The 18,523-nt window shown below is 44.0% G+C and overlaps 1 protein-coding gene across 1 annotated transcript in view; it reads right to left on the reverse strand.

The window, feature by feature from the left end:
* The window catches only part of ALPK2 (alpha kinase 2), an 89,590-nt gene that overhangs the window by 43,119 nt on the left and 27,948 nt on the right, over positions 1 to 18,523 (reverse strand). The window contains exon 4 of the mRNA XM_054583735.1: positions 11,355 to 13,107. Within this exon, the coding sequence (XP_054439710.1) occupies positions 11,355 to 13,107 (1,753 nt within the window). The remainder of the gene's footprint in view (positions 1 to 11,354; positions 13,108 to 18,523) is intronic.

An 18,523-nucleotide genomic window follows, 5' to 3' on the forward strand; every position in this document is an offset into this window, starting at 1 on the left:
TGGTATTGGCCTGGCTATTGGTTTATGGTTCTAACTAGGAAGGCCATGCGCTTAGTTTTTTTAACTATTTTTTCAAAACTTAATTTATCTGAGTAGTTAATACACACACACACACTACGGAATTCACAAGGTTCACAGTGAAAGGGGACAGAGTGACAATTAAGTGTCCCTCCTATTCCTGCCACCCTCTCAGGCCTTGTCACCGGAGGTAACCACAGTTAGCAGAGTTTATTTTCGTTCTAAAGAGAGGTGAGGAACTCAGACCTAAAATGGAATTAGGAAGCCAGGTCATGTCATGGTTGGGGCCCGGGGGCCTGAAGTCAGGCGACCGTTCAAAGCCAGGCCGCCCCACTTCCTGACCCAGAGCCCGGACGGCAGCCGGGTTTATCTCTCTGGGTTGTTGAGATCATTGAACAGGCTCGCCCACTAAAGTCATAGCACAGTCCCTGGCACGTACCTCCACTCAATAACCCGCTGCTATTATTAGCGATTGGGCAATTGGGCAATTGGGCAACTGAGCGTGGTGGAGGAGAGTGGGAGGGCGGGGTGGGCTGAACTGAAAATTCCCCGGGAGAAGCCCTCAGCCTTTGTCACTCACAGTGTCGTCCCTGGAAATCCCTGGGAGTTGGTTAGCAATGCAGGTCCCCAGGCCCCGCCCCAGGCGTGCCGACCCAGACCGTTGCCGAGGTCCCCACGGATCTGCATGCGAGGCAGAGTGTGAGGGGCACAGCCCTCGAGGGCCCGGGCATAGGCTCCTGGCCTCTGGCTTGGTGGCCTTGCTGCTCTTGAGCACTTAGACTTTGCATGATGAACGCCCATGACAAAAACCCTTTTTAGGAAAAAGCCGTCCCCCTCTTACTCCCCAGATTTGAATGTACACCTGATTTCCCCAGCCCAGTAACCTATGACCTCCCAGACCACTGGAATGTGTCCTCTTTTGTCCCACAGTTTGACAGTAACCCGATCGATGGCTTGGGGGCAGGGTGGCAGGTTGTTTTTAAAGTGACATAAGAGACACAGTGGAGCCTGCCCAACGCGCAGCAGGGTTGCCAGGATGCCAACTGGGACACTAAGGCTCTGGAAGTGGGGGGCTTAGTTGGAGCTTGTCATTGGAAATCAGGGCTGCGCAGGGTGAGGGCGGGAGGCTGAAGGGAATTCTAGGGTGACAATTGCTGCTGTTGGCCACTTGTTCCAAACCAGTAGACCTTGGTGAGGGCTATATGGCATTTAAGAAGCACCCTTTCCTCTAAAACAGAATTACATACTATAATGATGAGTGCACGTCACTACGTATTTGTCAAGACCCATAGAAAGTACAACATTGAAAGTGAACTCCAATGTAAACTATGGGCTTTGGGTGATTAGGACTTGTCAGTGTAGGTTCATTGACTGTAACAAGTGTAAAGAAGGAGAGAAAACTATATTTTGTCACTGGATTAGCTGTAGCAGAGAAAGAAAAAAACCACCCACCAAGGTCAAAGGCCCAGGGCAGTATGCTTTTTAAAAATCGCAGTTGTAACCAGAATGGCTCAGAGCAGGCTGTCCACCCCTTGAGCCGTTAGCCATGTGTGGCTAGCAAGTATATGAAGTGTGCCTGCTACAACCTAAGAACTGAATTTTATGTTTTACCTAATTTTACATAATTTACATGTATATTTAAAAATGGGCATGTGCGATTCAGTTAGGAAAAATTTCAAGTAGGTTTAGAACAACTTGGCATGTGAATCTACTCCTTCAACTGTTTATTTCATGAAGTTGCAATACAGATCAAGCATTTCCAATGCATAGTTAGCCCTCAAATTGTGATATGCTGCACATGTAAAATATCCAACTGATTTTGAAGACTTAATTACAAAAAAGTAAGATATCTCACAATTTTTACATAGATTACATATTGAAATAATATTTTGGCTATATTGACTATGTTCATAAATTATTAAAGTTTACCCATGTCTTTGGACTTTTAAAAAATGTAGCTTCCAAGAAAATTAAAATTATATATCTGGCTTATCCTCATCCACTGCTGGTGGGAAAGTAAAATGGCACAGGTGCTTTGTAAAACAGGCTGGTATTTCCTCAAAAAGTTAGACACAGAGTACCCGGCAATTCCACTCCTAGGTATTTACCCAGAGAACTGAAAGCATGTGTCCACACAAAAACTTGTACATGAATGTTCATACATGCATTATCCATAAAAGCTACCATGTGGTAACAGCCCAAATGCCCACCAACTGATGAATGGATAAAAATAAATGTGGAATCTCCGTACAGTGTAATATCATCCAGCCAAAAAAGAAATGAAGAATTGATAAATGCTTCAACGTGGATGACCCTTGAAAATGTTAAGTGAACAAAAGTAGACACACAAAAGCCACATAGTGTATGATTCCATTGATAGGAAATGTCCAGAACAAGCAAATCTAAAGAGACAGAAATTAGGGTTTGCCAGGAGATAGGAGGAGAGGAAAATAGCAAGTGACTATTAATGAGTATGAGGTTTCTTTGGGGGATGATAAAAATATTATGGAATTAAATAGCTGTGATGGTTGCATAACTTGTGAACATTTACAAAATTACATGTGTGGCTTGCATTTAACTTCTCTTGGACAGAGCTGATTGGGTACAGAATTTAGCCACAGCTAATCAAGGGGATATTGGCAGTGTCTGGAGATAGTCTTGGTTGTCAGCTGGGGTGGGGATGAGGCGTAGAGGCCGCGGCTGGCCAGGGATGCTGCTAAGCATCCTACAACGCACAAGACAGTTGCCCATAGCACAGAATTAACCTACCCCAAAGGCCAGTAGTGTCAAGCTTGAGAGGCCCTGCCCTAGAGGCTGCTCAGGGGTTCCCAGCTTGTTTTGCACCGCCCTGTGGTCAGAAGGCACATTCTGGGCATGGCCTTCCAGAAGGCTTTCTCCCGGACTCCACCACATCACAGGCATTCTCGGGCTGGGAGCTCCCCTGAACACCAGTGATTCTGGGGGCTCGGAGACACTGTAGGCAGAGTCAGGGAGGTCTAGCGTGGATTAGCTGTAAAGTCCATGACTATCCTCACTCTCTGAGGCTCCCTGAGTTCCAGAAAGTTACACCATCTTTAAATTGAGCCTGTCTCATGCGGGGTGGAGGCCCAAAGAGTATGAGAAATGACTCCAAGACGTACAGTGAGCTCATGGCAGGCCCAGGACTAAAATCAAGGATTCCGAGGCCCCAGTTTGTTTTCCTTTTTAAAAAAGATTAGTTTTTTATAATACAGGTAATAATTGAATAGTTTCCTTTCAAAACATTACATCACTAATCACCTGTCCAAATACAAGATTCTTATTGCCCTTCCCCGAAATTAGTCACCGTTATCATTTTGGTGTGGGTTCTTCCAGACTTAAAAAAAAAAAATTATGCACATTATATATGTACAAATAACATATATGATTATGGCTTGGATCGGGGGCATGAATGGTGTCAGGCTGTATGTATCATTCTGTAATATACCTTTCTCACACTCTGCAAAATGTTTCCAGATGTCTATCATTTGAACAGGCCACATTTTATTTAGCCATTTCCACATAAATGCTTCCCTAGACAAACAATTCTGCAACATATGTTATGGATATGTCTCCGTGGCCTGTATACAAGCTTTCTCAAGAGCAGCTATTGAGAAACAAAACTGCTACATAATGGGTGATGTTTTGTTTGTTTTAATTTTAAAGGATATCATGAAATTATACTCTTGCTGGTAATAAGTGTACCCATTTCTCCATAATCTCAATGACTTGATATTATTATCCTTCTACATCTTCTCACCTGTTTATTAACCATTTGTAGTCCCTCCTCTATGAACTTCATATTTAGTTAATTATACCTTTTTAAAAATTCAGTTGTTAGGAGTATTTTTCTTATCTTTTTTTATATATACTTTGGAAATTACTCTTTCTCCATTACATATATTCTACCAATTTCTCCTGGTATGTCACTTTCATTTATGTTTGTTTACAGTATTTTTTGTTATATAGGGATTTTTAATTTGATATAATCAAAACTATCAACTTTATTCTTTGCTTTATTTTTTGTTGTTATTGTTGTTCTTTGGGTCTCAAGAAGAACATATGGCTTTGAAGGTCATAAAAATAGTTTCCAATATTTTGCCAGTAGTTTATAGTTTTGTTTTGTTTTTATCTTTAACTCAGAGATCCTCTGGAGTTTACGTGGGGCCCACCATAAAGTACCCATCTTGTTTTTTATTTCTGTCACATGGATGAGTAACTGTGTCAGCACTGAAGATTTTCTTTCTTCTCTCAAAGTTGAGAGGCTACATCTCTCGTAAACCACACTCCAATATATTCTTGGGCCTGATTCTGTACTCTCTGCTCTATTTATCTGTTTGGCCCTACTACCACACTGTTTTGATGACCAGAGCTTTATCATTAGTATTGACAGACAGTTGGTTAGTACCACATTTTTCTATTCCATTCCAGCAGAGCCAGTTCATTTTCAGTCACAGCAAAAAGAAAGACCAATAAGTCAGGCCTCCGGCCCTCGGCTCCCACCCGAGGCGGCAATGAGAGGTTTGCTGCAGGGACGAGAGCCCACCCTAGCAGGCAAGTGGCCCGCCTCTCACTGGCCTCTCCTGTTGCTGCCACCCAAATTCCTGCCCCTGAGCCGCTGCTCCTCAAAATAAAACTCAGCTGGAGATGACACACCTGTTTTGGATTAGTTACAACAAATCAGGATCTCTATTTCAGTTGCCGGACAGGTGAAGCACAAGCCACATTTATAGCGCGCCAACTAGGAAGCAGAGAAAAATGAAGACCATGAGCGTTTTTTCCTCAAAGGGCGAAGTGGTTACAGTCGGCAAGCCCTAAACTTCCTGTTGTTTCCCAAATCCTGTGATCCTTTACAGGACCGCCTCAGGATGTTTTCTCCTCCGTCTCAGTCTCACTAAGCCCCCGGCTTACGGCTTACGTTCTACTGCCCACGAGGATCACCTAGAGGGCCTATTAAAAGTACGGATTCAACAAGTGTGGGGAAGATTTAGAGACAATGTGTTTTTAAACATGCACCTTAGGGGGTGATTCCAAGGCCCATAAACCCAGACCCTCACTTTTGATGTGCTGCCCAGGAGGAGGCCTTCGGGCTCAGTGAGGTCTCTGTGAGATCAGTTAATAGGGGACCAGCCCTATGAGATCAGTTAACAGTGGACTGGCCCAATGACCCTATGAGATCAGTTAATAGGGGACCGGCCCTAGGAGATCGGTTAATAGGGGATGATGTCAGTGTAAAGCAGATGCTGCATTGGTTTACATGCGATGTTTCCTAGGCCAAGGGGCCCTGAGTAGCCGGAGTAAAGGATAGAATTTTGAGCAGAAAATGGAAGAGACTTTTAACTTGGCTTCTGCACTGGCAGCAGGGACACTTCGAAGTTGTATTTTAATACAATTAAAACTGGACCCTGCCCCGGCGCTCCAAGCCCCTAAGAGGCACACTCCAGGCCCGTGCGTCTGAGGGCGGGGGCGTCTCCCAGGCCCACCTTCGCAGCAGCGCTGCTGGCCAGCCGTAGATTCACCCTGCCTTCACGGTCTCAGCACGCTCCAGCTTGCACTCGATAAAGGTCAGTAGCGTTTCCACTCAATTATCTTGTATATTTGATATCCGCCAAGGTAGTCGCTGGCCAACCTGAGCCACCGCCCTGGGTGGTCCGAGGGCGCTTCCTGGGTACATTTGTTGCCTTTGTCTCTGGTTTTAAAATGGTCTGTTTATGAAGTGACCTGTGGAGAATGCTGTTTTCCCTAGGGGTCCTGATATTTTAACTGTGTGGTTTTGCAGAATGTGAGGCGTTTCGGGAACGCATATATTGCACTGAAGCACCTGTGTGTGAATACCCATTGCCTTTGTTTGAAATGTAGCACCAAGTAACCTGTGCTTTGTTCCTTGGCTAAGACAGAGGGAAACTGTGGTGAGGGGTTCCAAAGTCCCTTGGAGAGTGCTTTCACGAGGCGACAACCCATCACTCTGCTGTCCCCCTCAGTGTAGCCCCCCAGGCGATCCCAGCGTTCCACTCGCGGAGGACTCTAAGGCACACGTGTCTGAGTCCCCCCTAAGACCATGTAAATCAGGACTTCTGGGGTGGCGTCTGTATATTCAGGAAAGACCACAGGTGATTTTAAAGCACAGCGAGGATTCTCAGCCTGGGAGGTACAGAAAATCATGTGGGAGCTTTTAAAACCCCCAATGCCCAAGCCACGCCACCAACCAAGTTACATCAGAATCTCCAGGCCCAGAGCTCCGGGCGCCAGACTGTTCCAAGGTCCCAGGGGGTGCCATGCATAGCAAGGGCTGAGACCACAGCTTAGGGTCTTTTCTAATCTGAGAAAGATCTCGTATCTAGACCAGGGCTTCTGGAACTTCAATGTACATCGCACGTCTCAGGAATCGGGTTAAAATGCAGGTCCTGATTCAGCAGGACTGAAGCAGGGCCTGGATTCTGCATTTTGACAAGCTGGTCTGCGGACGGCACTGTGAGTGGCAAGGCTGTGGAGCTAATGGCTTCCCATTGACTATTGAGCACAGATTGGGTACAATTACTGCAGTGAACCAGGACAGTCAACGATCTTTCAGGTCCAGGGCAGTAATGGCATTTGGCAGGGGTGGCACTTGGGCCTTGTGATTGAAAACAAATGTTTGTACTACTCCCTGGGTCAGCCATGGAGGGGTGTGACAAGAGGCGCAACTGCCAGGTGCTGAGAGATGAGCACTTAGAAACCTCTGCCCTTCCCGTCGCCAGTAAAGAGCCGGCTCCTGGAGTCAGTTTTAACAGTTGTTATTAGGGGGGACGGCAGGGGGTGGGGGGAGACACATATTATTATGCAAATGAATCCCAGATCTTAGGTTTTGCTATCCCAGATATGAAAACACTATTGCAAGAAGGTTTAGATTACCTGCTTATATTTTTCTGTGTTTAAAGAAATTTTTGCTGGAGACCAACTATGTGCCCTGCCTGTCACTGGGTACCTGGCCATGCCAATGTTTAGGCTGCTGAATCCTTGTACTGGCACCACCTGCCTAGCTACTAGGCTGAGCTCGGGTTAAACTGAAGATTCGCACCGCAGTTAGCACATGACCCTACACAGGTGATGCGTTTGCAGAGATTTAATGCACATTAAACTGGGAAGACCTGGATAATTGGCAGATGCTATCATTGTCAATATCCTGGAGATATACCACAGCTTGGCACAATGTTACCAACCGGGGAACCCAGGAAAAGTGTACAGTGAGCTCTCTGTGTTATTTCTTACAAGGCATGTGCATGTACCGTGACCTCATAAAAATTTCAATCAAGAGCAGATATAAAGCCACTTGTAGCCAGCCCTCAGTATGTCTTTAATATGGGGAGAAAGAAGAGAGATATTAAGAAGATAAATAAAGTAAAGAGGTTAATACTTATTAAATGTTAACTGCATAATAGGGACTCTGCTGAGCATTTTACGTGCGAGACTTCAATCCTCACAGCACTCTATGAGGTATTGTTATTATTATTATTATTATTATTATTATTATTTTTATTTCTGTTTTTGATGAGGAAACTGGGACTGAGAGAGCTTAAGTGTGGTTTCCCAGGGTCACAGAGTCAGGAAGCAGCAGGGCAGGAACCAAACTCAGATCAGGAGTTCACTACGCTATCCAAACAACGCGGCCAGGGGTGCTGGGAGGAGAAATCATAGGAAGGGATGAGGAAAGCACTTCAAAGGAGGCACAGCCTGAAGGAACACCCCTACAGGACCTGGGCCTTGAAGGACCAGAAGAGCTGAGCTAGCAACAAGCCAAGTGAGGGCATTTTGGACAAGAAGATGGAAAACACGCCACAGGTCTGAGAAAATGCCTTGTTTTCCAGACAAGGAAACCAATGGATGTGCCTACTTTGCCCCTCAGAGGTAGATGGAAGGAATATCATGGAAGGTCTTGAAGGCTAAGGGGATTCGGTGAGATCTCCTTGGATCTACCCTTAGCATTGAGAGCGATGAGGCCAAGGTTGTGTGTGAATCACCAATATTCACAAGGGAACCCAAGTACAAGGTATGGGCCACTCTAGCACATTCATTTCTGGGACCAAGAGAGCAACGAGAAGCAATTTCCTTGTGGCAAGTTGGTACACGAAGGGAACCATGGAGTATTCTTAGGCCAATGAAAGCCATAACATGGTTGAGACCCATCATCATAGACTTATATCTGACTATGCCTGAAATTGAACCTAGGTCCATATGGCTACAGACTCAACTACTGAGCGCCTACCATGTGGCCATCACTATTCCAAGGACGTGGGACTTATCAGCGGCCAAACTCCCTGCCACCACGGAGCTCCCTTTCTATGCTTAGTGCTTATTTCTGATCAGAAAGTTCTTAACGATCAGAACCTAAGAAGACACTTCCATACTGTACACTTGAGACCTCATGACCCCAGAGGGAAACACAAGTCTCTCTGGGGCGAGGCTGGGCAGCCATGCCGACAGGCATGGATAGCACAGCTGGTTGAAGAGTGAGGATGATCTTACCCCAGTATGGCTACAGGGAAACTTAAGACGGGCCGCTTGTCATATCTTGCCTCTGAGTTTGGATCAGAAAAGGGAGACCAAAACCAAGGTGAAGAATTGGCTGTGTATCCTTGAAGATGATTCAAGTTAACCTGGGGTACCCTCTCTGTTTTCCACTCCCAAACTGGGATTAACTTAGGCGTCTTCCATAAATGCACAAGAATTGGGGGCCTTCCAATCCTACCCTGGGTAAGTACTATTTCAAGACAAATCAGTACAAGATGGTCCTGTACTGTGAAAGCAGGAAAGGAAGACAGGAAATAAGTACACCTGAAGGCATATGCACAGGCAGGAGATACGCTGCAATACAGCCTGGTGTTTATAATGCAGAATTAGAAATAAGGAGTTTTTCCCAGCATGCTAAAAGCAATATGCAGATGAAGAGAAAAATACTAAAAGATAAGCTTCTGGTCACTGTCTCTACAAAAGCCACCTAAAGGTAAGTGAGTAAGGCAAGAGTCAAGAGTGGGCAAATTTACTAAATATTACCCCCAACCAGGGATTTTTCATTGTTGCAAGATTTTAAGTTCCCACAAGCCTCAAATGTCTGAGAATAAATATTTAAAGTGTCTTTTGACTTAAATATGAAAAGATTCACTAATCTTTATCTTCTTGAACAGCATTATAAAAAGTTTGCTTTAGTTCCTGGTGACTCCTGCCCCCCCGCCCCATGCTTTTGTGTCACATTTACATGGATATTTAGCCATTTGCTATAAATTTGGCTCTATTGCATATGTACGTTAAGAAACATAGGCATCTCCTGCAATTTGACAGTAACGTTTTGCATGGGTAAAAGAATCTGTACTCACTCACCCTCTGGCAAAACGTTCTTGCTTTAGTCAAGGGGAAATAAATACCACAGATACAGAGATCTGTTTCTAACTTCAGGCTGCACAGAACTGCTCTTGAATGTACGACTTGCATTCACATTTCTGGTTGTCCCTTGAGTGAGAGGTCAGCTCTGTGACTGAGGAGAGCAAAGTGAGAAAGGGACATACTAACTGCAGAATGCAGGCTTCTTAAGAAGTTCTGGGATAAGTCATGCTACAAAACACAGGTTGGACCTTGAGTGAATAGCTGGTGAGCTGGGTGTAGATTCATGAATGCTTGAGTGCATGTGAGTGTGTGAGCAAGGGTCCCATAAGAACGTCCATAGAGACAAGAATGTGCACAAGACAGACGACCTTGGTCCCAGAGATGGTCCATTGGACTTAGCCACATCGCCAGTAAACAAGGGAGCCTGCTGGCCACCTTAATCTTGAAATTTAGTTCAGAACACAAGATGCGGATGACAAAGGGGGCTAGAAATGGCCTCCCACAGTGGTGGATCCAAAACTAACACTGTCGATAGCTGCCACCCTTCCATTTGACTCCTTCTGGGCTACTTCACACTCCCCCCAACCTTTAATAATTCATCTGCCCAATGAAAAGCTCAATATGGGTAAACTGCTGTGAAAAGGCACTTTGCTGGTCCAGGAAGAGCATTTTATGAATAGAAAAGGAAATGCTGTATTTATTGACAGGCACAAATTAATACCATGACCAAATTCTGCGTTAGTATTTGACAAAACCACTTCCATAAATTATATGGGGCACGAGTCCATGGTCTTTGGCATGCACTCAGCAAGGTGGCGCATGTTAAACCACCAAATAGGATAGATCTGGCTCACGTGCAAAAAGTAACATATAAGTGGGGCTTTTATGTGTCTGTTTGGCCCATGGAGCAGAAATGTTTGCTCATTAAAAAGCTGCCTCAGCTCTGGAGATTTTTAGGTTGGTTATTTTCTAACTGGGTCATCAGAGATCAAGGCATTAAACTTTGACTTTTTCACAGAGAGTTTAATAACTTTGAATGCATTTGGGAATATTTTATTTTCTCTGGAGTATGTCTAGTCTTCTCTAAAAACAACACTGGGTTCTACTACAAAATCGGAGGAAGGGTGAACACAAGATACAGTAAAAATAATTGATAAATAACTCATCTTATGTATTTATTTATAAAATAAAACCTTGGCAACACACAGCATCAATTCAAAGCCCATCGGAACCCTTTAAAATTAAAAATATAATAAATTCCTTTATCAAACACACCATCTGTACATTAATTATCGCCATGAATTTCATTCCATCTCTCTAAAATACACCCCCCAAGTCAGTAACAGGGTAAAACAAATACGCTTTGTGGCAGTATTTTCTTAGACTCTTTTATCCTTCATGGTGTAAGCAAAACAAAATAAAGCACACATCTGATCAAAATATCCCCCCAGCACAGCAAAACCTACTTTATCTACTTTTTCCAGCATCACCACGTGAAATCTGTAAGTCCTTCAGGCACACTGAACTCTCCCATTTGTACTATGAATTGTGACTAAAGCCAGCCCTTCCCATTTCCAAAGTGCCCCACCCCCCAGAATGACTAAAATGAATGTTTTGTTTTTGCTTTAAGGGCTACACCCAAAACATTTGTTTGAAAAACTTTCTGAATAGTGGCATTGCCTGATAAAACACATGCAGTAGACGGGCTATCGGGTTTCTTTTTCCAGCTGTCCAGAATCCCATTAGTGTCTCTTAACTTCTATCTGTCTTTGGCTATAATTAGGATGGCTTAGGATTTATCTGGGCCTTTTTTCAAAACCAGATTTCCTTCCTAGCAGCAGCAGCTGTCATTCACAAGTACCCTGGCGGTACGCGGTACAGCAATCGGGAACGGGAAGTGAAGGCAGACACGCACACACAAGCACCTTTTACCTTGTAAGTTTTCAAGAGAGGAGTCTTACCTGAGGATGGTCACTCTGGTCTGGAGCCCGGCTTGTTTCAAGGAGGCTGTTAACCTGCACCCCTTCTCCCTCCCAGTCCAAGCCCCCTTGCTGGGGGAGGGCGCCTGGTGGAGTGGGCAGCATTTCTGCCTCTTGCTCTGCTTGGGTCAGAACAGCACCTTCTGGACAGAACTGGGAGTTCCGATCAGGAGCTTCTGCTGCGGCAGGAGAGCTCTCCTTCCTCTCACCCTGCGTTAGTGGGTGCCTAGCAGGTTCAGCGGGATGGAAGCCACCAAGGGTGTCGTCCGTAGCACTGTCTTTCGGGGTGGGCTTCAGCCTCTTGGGTTTTCCCTTCATTCCTGGTCGCCTCACCCTGCCAGGTTTCTCTGAGCTCCTCTTGCTCCATGAGTCCGTGTCCCCTGCTCTTTCCTCGGCCACCATCTCCAAACACTGGCTCATCCCTGACGTTTCTAACTCACCAGACAAGCACTGCACCTCTCTCTCTGTCCCTGCTTCCTCCACGGTTAGTGGACTGTCACTGGCGAATTCCCCTCCTGCCGGGTGGCTGTCTCTGGTTTCTCCCTGAATTCCTGGATAATCATTTTCAGCAGAAGCAGCGGGTCGTTTATATCTCCCCTGGTCTGTCACCGCAGACGTCCCATCCTGGTGAGATCCCAAAGTCAGAGTCATCCCTGTTTGTGGGCATGGGGGACTGTGGGTGGAGGCTCGGCGACGCCTTACCCTCGCTTCTTGGGATTGTGAGTGATCACCAGAGAAGCCAGCGCCGGCCTCCATCGGTCCGGTGTCATCTGACACCCGAGGCCCACAACCCATTTCACTGAGCAAAGGCTCATGCTCCCCCAGGCCGTACTTGCGGAATTCCATCTCTTCGTCATCGCTTTCTAATAAAAAAACATGCTCCGTCCCCTCCAGGTTCCTTTGCCAAACTGCATTAGAGTAGTCCGTCATAACATCGGAACATTCCAGATACTCCAGGTCATCATCTGAAAACTCCTCGGTGCAGGTCAGGGTTATCTCTGGGCAAAGTTCATAGTCACTGTCAGAGTCGTCGCTGGAAACCTCTGAGCCGATTTGCTCGTTGACAGGCGCCCTGTCACCTGGGTAAACGGGTGTGGCTGCCTCCGACGGGGGGAGACTGACACTAATGTATTGCTGTGCTTTGGGATTTTGATGACTAGAGTGTAAGTTTTCATCATTGTTTAACTTACCGTCCGTTAACTTTAAGGCTTCATCATTGTTTAACGCACCGTCCGTTAACTTTGATAATTCGGACAGCACTGTCCCGGGGCAACACACATCCTGTTTATAGGGAATATGGCTTGAATTAGGAAAAAGCAACCCATCTGCAATTTCCTCTGTGCTGTTCAGATCACAAGCCTCTTCAGTTTGCCTTGTTCCTTTAGCATCCAAGGAATTCTCAGAACTGGATGAGCTCCTGTCATTGCTGACCAGTAACTGGAGTGAGGGCAAAGGGTTAAATTTGGAGGAGGAGGAATCAGCTGACATGGGAGTCCCCAAGGAGAGACTCTCTTCTTCCTTAGAAGGAGGCTCTTTCTCGTCCACTTGATTTGTGCTTTTCTGCTCAGAGGTCTGTGTGTCACGGTTCCAGCCTGTGGCCCCATCCTCCTTCAGGTTAGGAGCAAGTTGTGTGTTCTCTGACGAGCACTCGACTTCAATGGAAGCAGAACAGCAGATCATCCCAAAACAGTTCTTAGCAGAAATCTGGTAAACGGCAGTGTCGTTTTGGGTGCAGCTAGAATGAAGAGAACAGATAGGTAAGTTTGCCACGTTTGGACGTGCATGCCCGCATTTCTCACATCAGGGAACACACAGGAAACAGACATGACTTTGACTGCACACACAGGGACATCCAGGGTCTCCCTGGAAAGGGGTGTGTGGTCTGAGGCAACAGGCTTCTGAGCTCTATCTGCCCCCCTTCTGCTGAGAATCCTGCATAGATGGCATTTTCCCTTAAGACTTCCCACAATCTTGCCCCAAATTGAAAATGCTGAGAATTGCTTAGAGGAATGGGGGCATGTTTTACATTCTAGTCTCTTCCCTCCTTTTATTTTAAGCCATGGTTATGCTATGGGAATTTGAAAAAGCGTTATTTTCTGGAGTGGGATGTTATACACAAGGAACTGAAATATTCTACCCCATAGAGAGGAAGCACATGAGCAACAATCCTCTAAGGCCATGCAAAGAAGACCTGGTTCTTGCCAGAAGACTGTAAAGATAATACCATACTAGGATCATGTTTATGAAGAATAGGTGCCGTTTCCTCTATAATTTAACATGACTATTAAATCCAAACCACAGCCTGTGAGCCCCTCTGGCTGGAAACCCCTGCCTACATGCCTCCTGACTTACATAAGCCAAGCCAGGTGTTCAGCTTTGTAAGGAATTGAATCCTGGGTCATGCCAAGCCCGCTCTCCCTGCTCTCACGCCCCTCCCTTTATTGACAAGTCCCCTGGAGCCTTGAGACCTGCTTTGCTGACCTTTCCCCCTAGATCCCTCCCCAGACCCTGCAGTCCCAATGAAAACATGTTACACTCGCTTTGTAATTTGTACCCTCATGGATCTTGTTTGACATCATGGTCTTTGTAACATTGCTGATCTCACTCTGTGTATTATCCAGCACGGAAGTCAACAACCATATTCAGAAGGCAGGAGATGGGAGCCTGGCTTTGACTTAGAGGTGACACTTAGATCTTTGTTGACTGATCTGTGTAAAATGTGTACAAACATCTAACCCAGGAGATTCAGTGTTAGACAAACTTGTGTCAAGTTCTGTCCTATTGCCTGATGTGTTAAGAGCTGAGGAAGAGGCAAGGAGATGCGTGAGACATCGGGTCTGTCCCTAAACTACTGAAAATCCACTGGGAGAGGTAATATGACTTTCTTAGAGGATCTTGTAGGTCAGTCCTGTGCTAAGTTGTCTGACACAATCTGGAAGAGTCAGGGAGGCCAGAGAATGGACTTGAGTTGTAGCTGCTGAAATGGTGTGAATAGGGTTGAGGTTTAGAATCTTTACAAGATGCTGGCAGAGTGACGTGTGTGGCCCACAGTGATTTGACAGGAATGCAAAACCAGCCAAGAAGAAATTCCCTGAACAATTAATTGAGTTCCCTCCTTAGTATCTTTCCTTTCGGCTAAAGGAAGCAGCAGCATTCCTCCAGCCTGCTGTGAAAGTCTTGCTTGAATACTCTAGGTTCTTTCCAAAGTAATCATTCCATATTAAAGGAAAAGAGCTCCACATGACCTAAAGTGAATGGAGTAGCTTCTGAGCTTGAACCTCCTGGACTGGTCTAAACCAGAAGTTCTCAAACTTTTTAGCAGTAAGGCCCCTTTATGCTCTCAAGAATAATTGAGGTCCCCAAAGAACATTTGTTTATAGGTGTTATGTCTATCAATATATACCATATTAAAACTGAGAAAAATGGAAAACATTCATTTAAAATAACAAAAAATAAACTCATTACACATCAGAATAAATAACATGTTTTTATGAAAAATACCTCTATTTTCCCAGAACAAAGTAAAATTTCATAAAAGTGGCATTGCTTTATATTTTTTTGATATATCTTTACTATCTGGCTTAATTGAAGACAGCTGGATTTTTGTATCTGCTTCTGCATTCAATGTGATGCAATATATTGTTTTGGTTGAAAAATCTGAAGAAAATCTGGCCTTACACAGATATAAATATGGAAAAAGAAAGAGTATTTTAATAATCTTTCCATATGATGGCCAATATTCTTCTCTGATACTATTCAAAGATTATTTGCAGTGTGGAATTTGAAACCACATCAATGAACTTTCCATACTTGTTACATAAAATCCACTGGTTTATAGTTTACATGCAGCCTTTACCCATGCATGGTTTTGTAATATCACATATTGGTCATTTGGAAAAACTTGGTTCATGAGGTCTTCCAATTATTAATACATTTCATTATATAATATTTTTAAAACCACATTTACTAATATTACTACTACTCCTATCAGAATAATTTTTAAATATTGGGAAAGTGCCAAATTTCTGATGCAGGATGCACATTTTTCAAATTTCTAGTTAGGTGAATAATAGAAATATCAATTTATCATAATGATGTAAGTCAGTTCTGTGTTAAGTTGTGTGGTAGAAGCATGAAGGGCAAGGGCATCAGCAAAACGGCAGAGTAAGGACTTATGGAAATTTTCTCCTCCATAAAAGGAAGAAGAACATTGGCAAAAGTTGCCTGAATCAACTTTTAGTAACCACAGGCAATGTGAGGAACATTTATTCAAGAGAGGGCCAAATAGAGTTGGAGCAATTCCAAAGCCCCAGTCCCAGGAAACTGTCTTTGTCTGACCTGCCTGGAGTTTCGCTGAAAGATCCCACTTACAAGATTACTATCCTGTGATCTGACCCAGAGCTCAGCTGGTGTGAACATCTTCCCCGTGGGTGTTTGTCAGAAAACAATTCCGAAGCAATTGTTTAACATCAAGGCTGCCTGAGGCAGTGGGTAACTGATACAATCAGTAGGCTAACTGAAAAAATTAAAAGAGAACACTAGGGAGTGAAATGTCCAAGGGGGCACTGAAGAGCTCCGGCATATTCCTGGAAATATAGAAGACCATCCACCTGTGTAAGGCTATGAGCATGTCCAGGGCTGTGTGCATGTTCAGAAAGGACCTGAAATACATTAAGTTCTCCCTTCCAAGTGACCTGAAAGCTCTGTGCTAGCAGAAGTGAAGGCTAAGGCAGAATTGTCAACTGCCTGACTATGTGGAAGGCATGCATGTCCAACATGTACACAGATCCCCTCAGCAAAAACTAGGAGATGTGTTGCTTTCAGGCATCGAAGGAGATCTCTGTCCAATCACTAACTGACCACTAAGCAAAATGAGTAGAGACTTCAGTGGCCACAAACAGTAAAGAATGCTGATTTTAAGGAATTAGTTCAAAAAAGTCATTAAACATACAAACACCACCAAACCCTGGGAAGCGGAGAGGATCTCATTTCCAGAGTTGCTACATTCTATTGTTTAAAATGTCCAGTTTTCAGAAGAAAATTATGAGACATACAAAGAAAGAATACAGTGTGGTCCATACATACACAGGCAAAAAAAAAAAGTGGCCAATAGTAACTGTTCCCAAACTTGCTAGATAAAGATTTTAAATTAGCTATTTTAAGTATGTTTAAGGAATGAAAAGAAAACACACCTAAAGAATTAAAGTACGGGGACAATGTCTCAATAAAGACATAGAAATTATAAATAAGAACCAAACAGAAATTCTAAAGTCAAAAAGTATAACTGAAGTAAAAGGTTAACTAGAGGTATCAACAGCAGATTTGAGCAGACAATAAACAGTGAACTTGAAGATGATCAATTGAGATTGTCCAGTCTTAGGAACAGGGAGAAAAAAGAATGGAGAAAAGTGAATCGTCTCCGAGACCTGTGGGACACCCTCAAGCTTACAACATATGCATAATGAGAGTCCCAGAAAGAAAGGGAAAAGGACTGCAATGATAGCTTAAAAACTTAGATTTTAAAAGAATTGAGAAAAAATTGACATGTCACATTATAGTGGTTTCAGGTGTACAACATAATGATTTGATATTTTTCTATGTTGTGAAATGATCACCACAATAAATCTAGTTAACCACCATCGCCACACACGGTTACAAGTTTTTGTCTTGTGATGAGAACTTTGAAGATCTACTCTCTTAGCATCTTTCAGAGCTACAATAGAGTATATAGTCACCATGCTGTACATGCTGTGCATCACATCCCCAAGACTGATTCACTTTATAACTGGAAGTTTATACCTTCTGAAAAAGCTTGGATTTTTTTCATTGACAACACAGACACTTAGTTTTCGTTAAAGTGGCAGATCTATATTGTTCATTTTTGAGAAATGTTTGCCAAGTACCCAAGGCTAAATAACCACTGTTTGTCCATTGTTATTTCAAGTAAATATTATACTCCATGAAAAAGGGGGCTAGTTTAGCTCACAACTTGAACAGTCACGCAGGTTCTTTTCCTCAGGAGGACCATCGGCTCGAGGAAAGCCAGCACACCTCCCATTTCATTTCACAGTAATTACGAGAGTTTTTACTGAGTTGTCAAGATTTGATAAAATTAGCCATTTTTACTGATGTGTCAAGAACATTATTAAGTAAGGTTTTCTGGGTTTTGGTTTGTTTTAAACTGTGACTGCTAAAGAATTGTATAACAACTAGCATCGTCTGGGACCACAAACTACAGCATGTCTGGATCGATGCTAAGGCACCAAGAGTTTTACCATCAGTATTCATGTGAAAAAGACAAATGGTGTTTTGGTTCCTTGACACAACAGTTTCGACCTTATGGACCCTTGGAAAGGGCCTTAGGGACCCCCTAGGTATCCGTGGACCACACTTTGGGAACCACTGATTAAAGCTACTCCCCAGGGGAAGCTGTAAAATGCTCTCAGCATTCTCTCACAGTGTAACACCTGGCAGAGAAGTGATGTTGGGCTCTGGAAGGTGGTATTAGCAGGGAAGGCTGACTGTTTTGCTTGGTACAGTCATTGACATGCTCTCGTAGGCAGATGGCTTCATCTCTCTGGCCCTAAATTTCCTGATTTAGAAAGAAAAAAGAAGACCTATGTCTGGCTTCTACCCCCCAGAGATTCTGATGTGATGCTCAACACATGAGTCGACCTTATTTAATTGTGGGCAGGAGGAGGCTGATTCCATCAAAGTTGGGAGCAAAGAGGGCGGCGGGGCGGGGGGGGGGGGTGCTGATGCTAGAAATTCCTCGAGATCCTGCCAGCTTAGGATGGTTTTGAAGCACGGGAACAAGGGTTATACATGCGGGTGAGAATGAAGAACACAGGGAAAATAGCCACAGGACTAGTAATCCTATAAAATGAGAATATGAAGACAAGGGGTTGGGGAACATAATGCAACAAGCACAAAAAGAAGACAAGGAATCATTTCTTTTTCTCTTTCTATCTACCAGAGCAATAGACTTATAGGAATGGATACACTTTTAAATCCCTACATTTCTATCATCATCATCATCAACATCAACATCATCATCAATACCCCAAGGGTGCTGTGTTTTCACATACATCTGTTTATTCACGATTCCACTGTCACAAATCAAAAAAAATCAGTTACTCCTGTGTGGACCG

Source organism: Pteronotus mesoamericanus, unplaced genomic scaffold (assembly GCF_021234165.1).
Source record: "Pteronotus mesoamericanus isolate MK-2021 breed Mesoamerican mustached bat unplaced genomic scaffold, CSHL_Meso_final contig_74, whole genome shotgun sequence".
Lineage (NCBI taxonomy): Eukaryota > Metazoa > Chordata > Mammalia > Chiroptera > Mormoopidae > Pteronotus > Pteronotus mesoamericanus.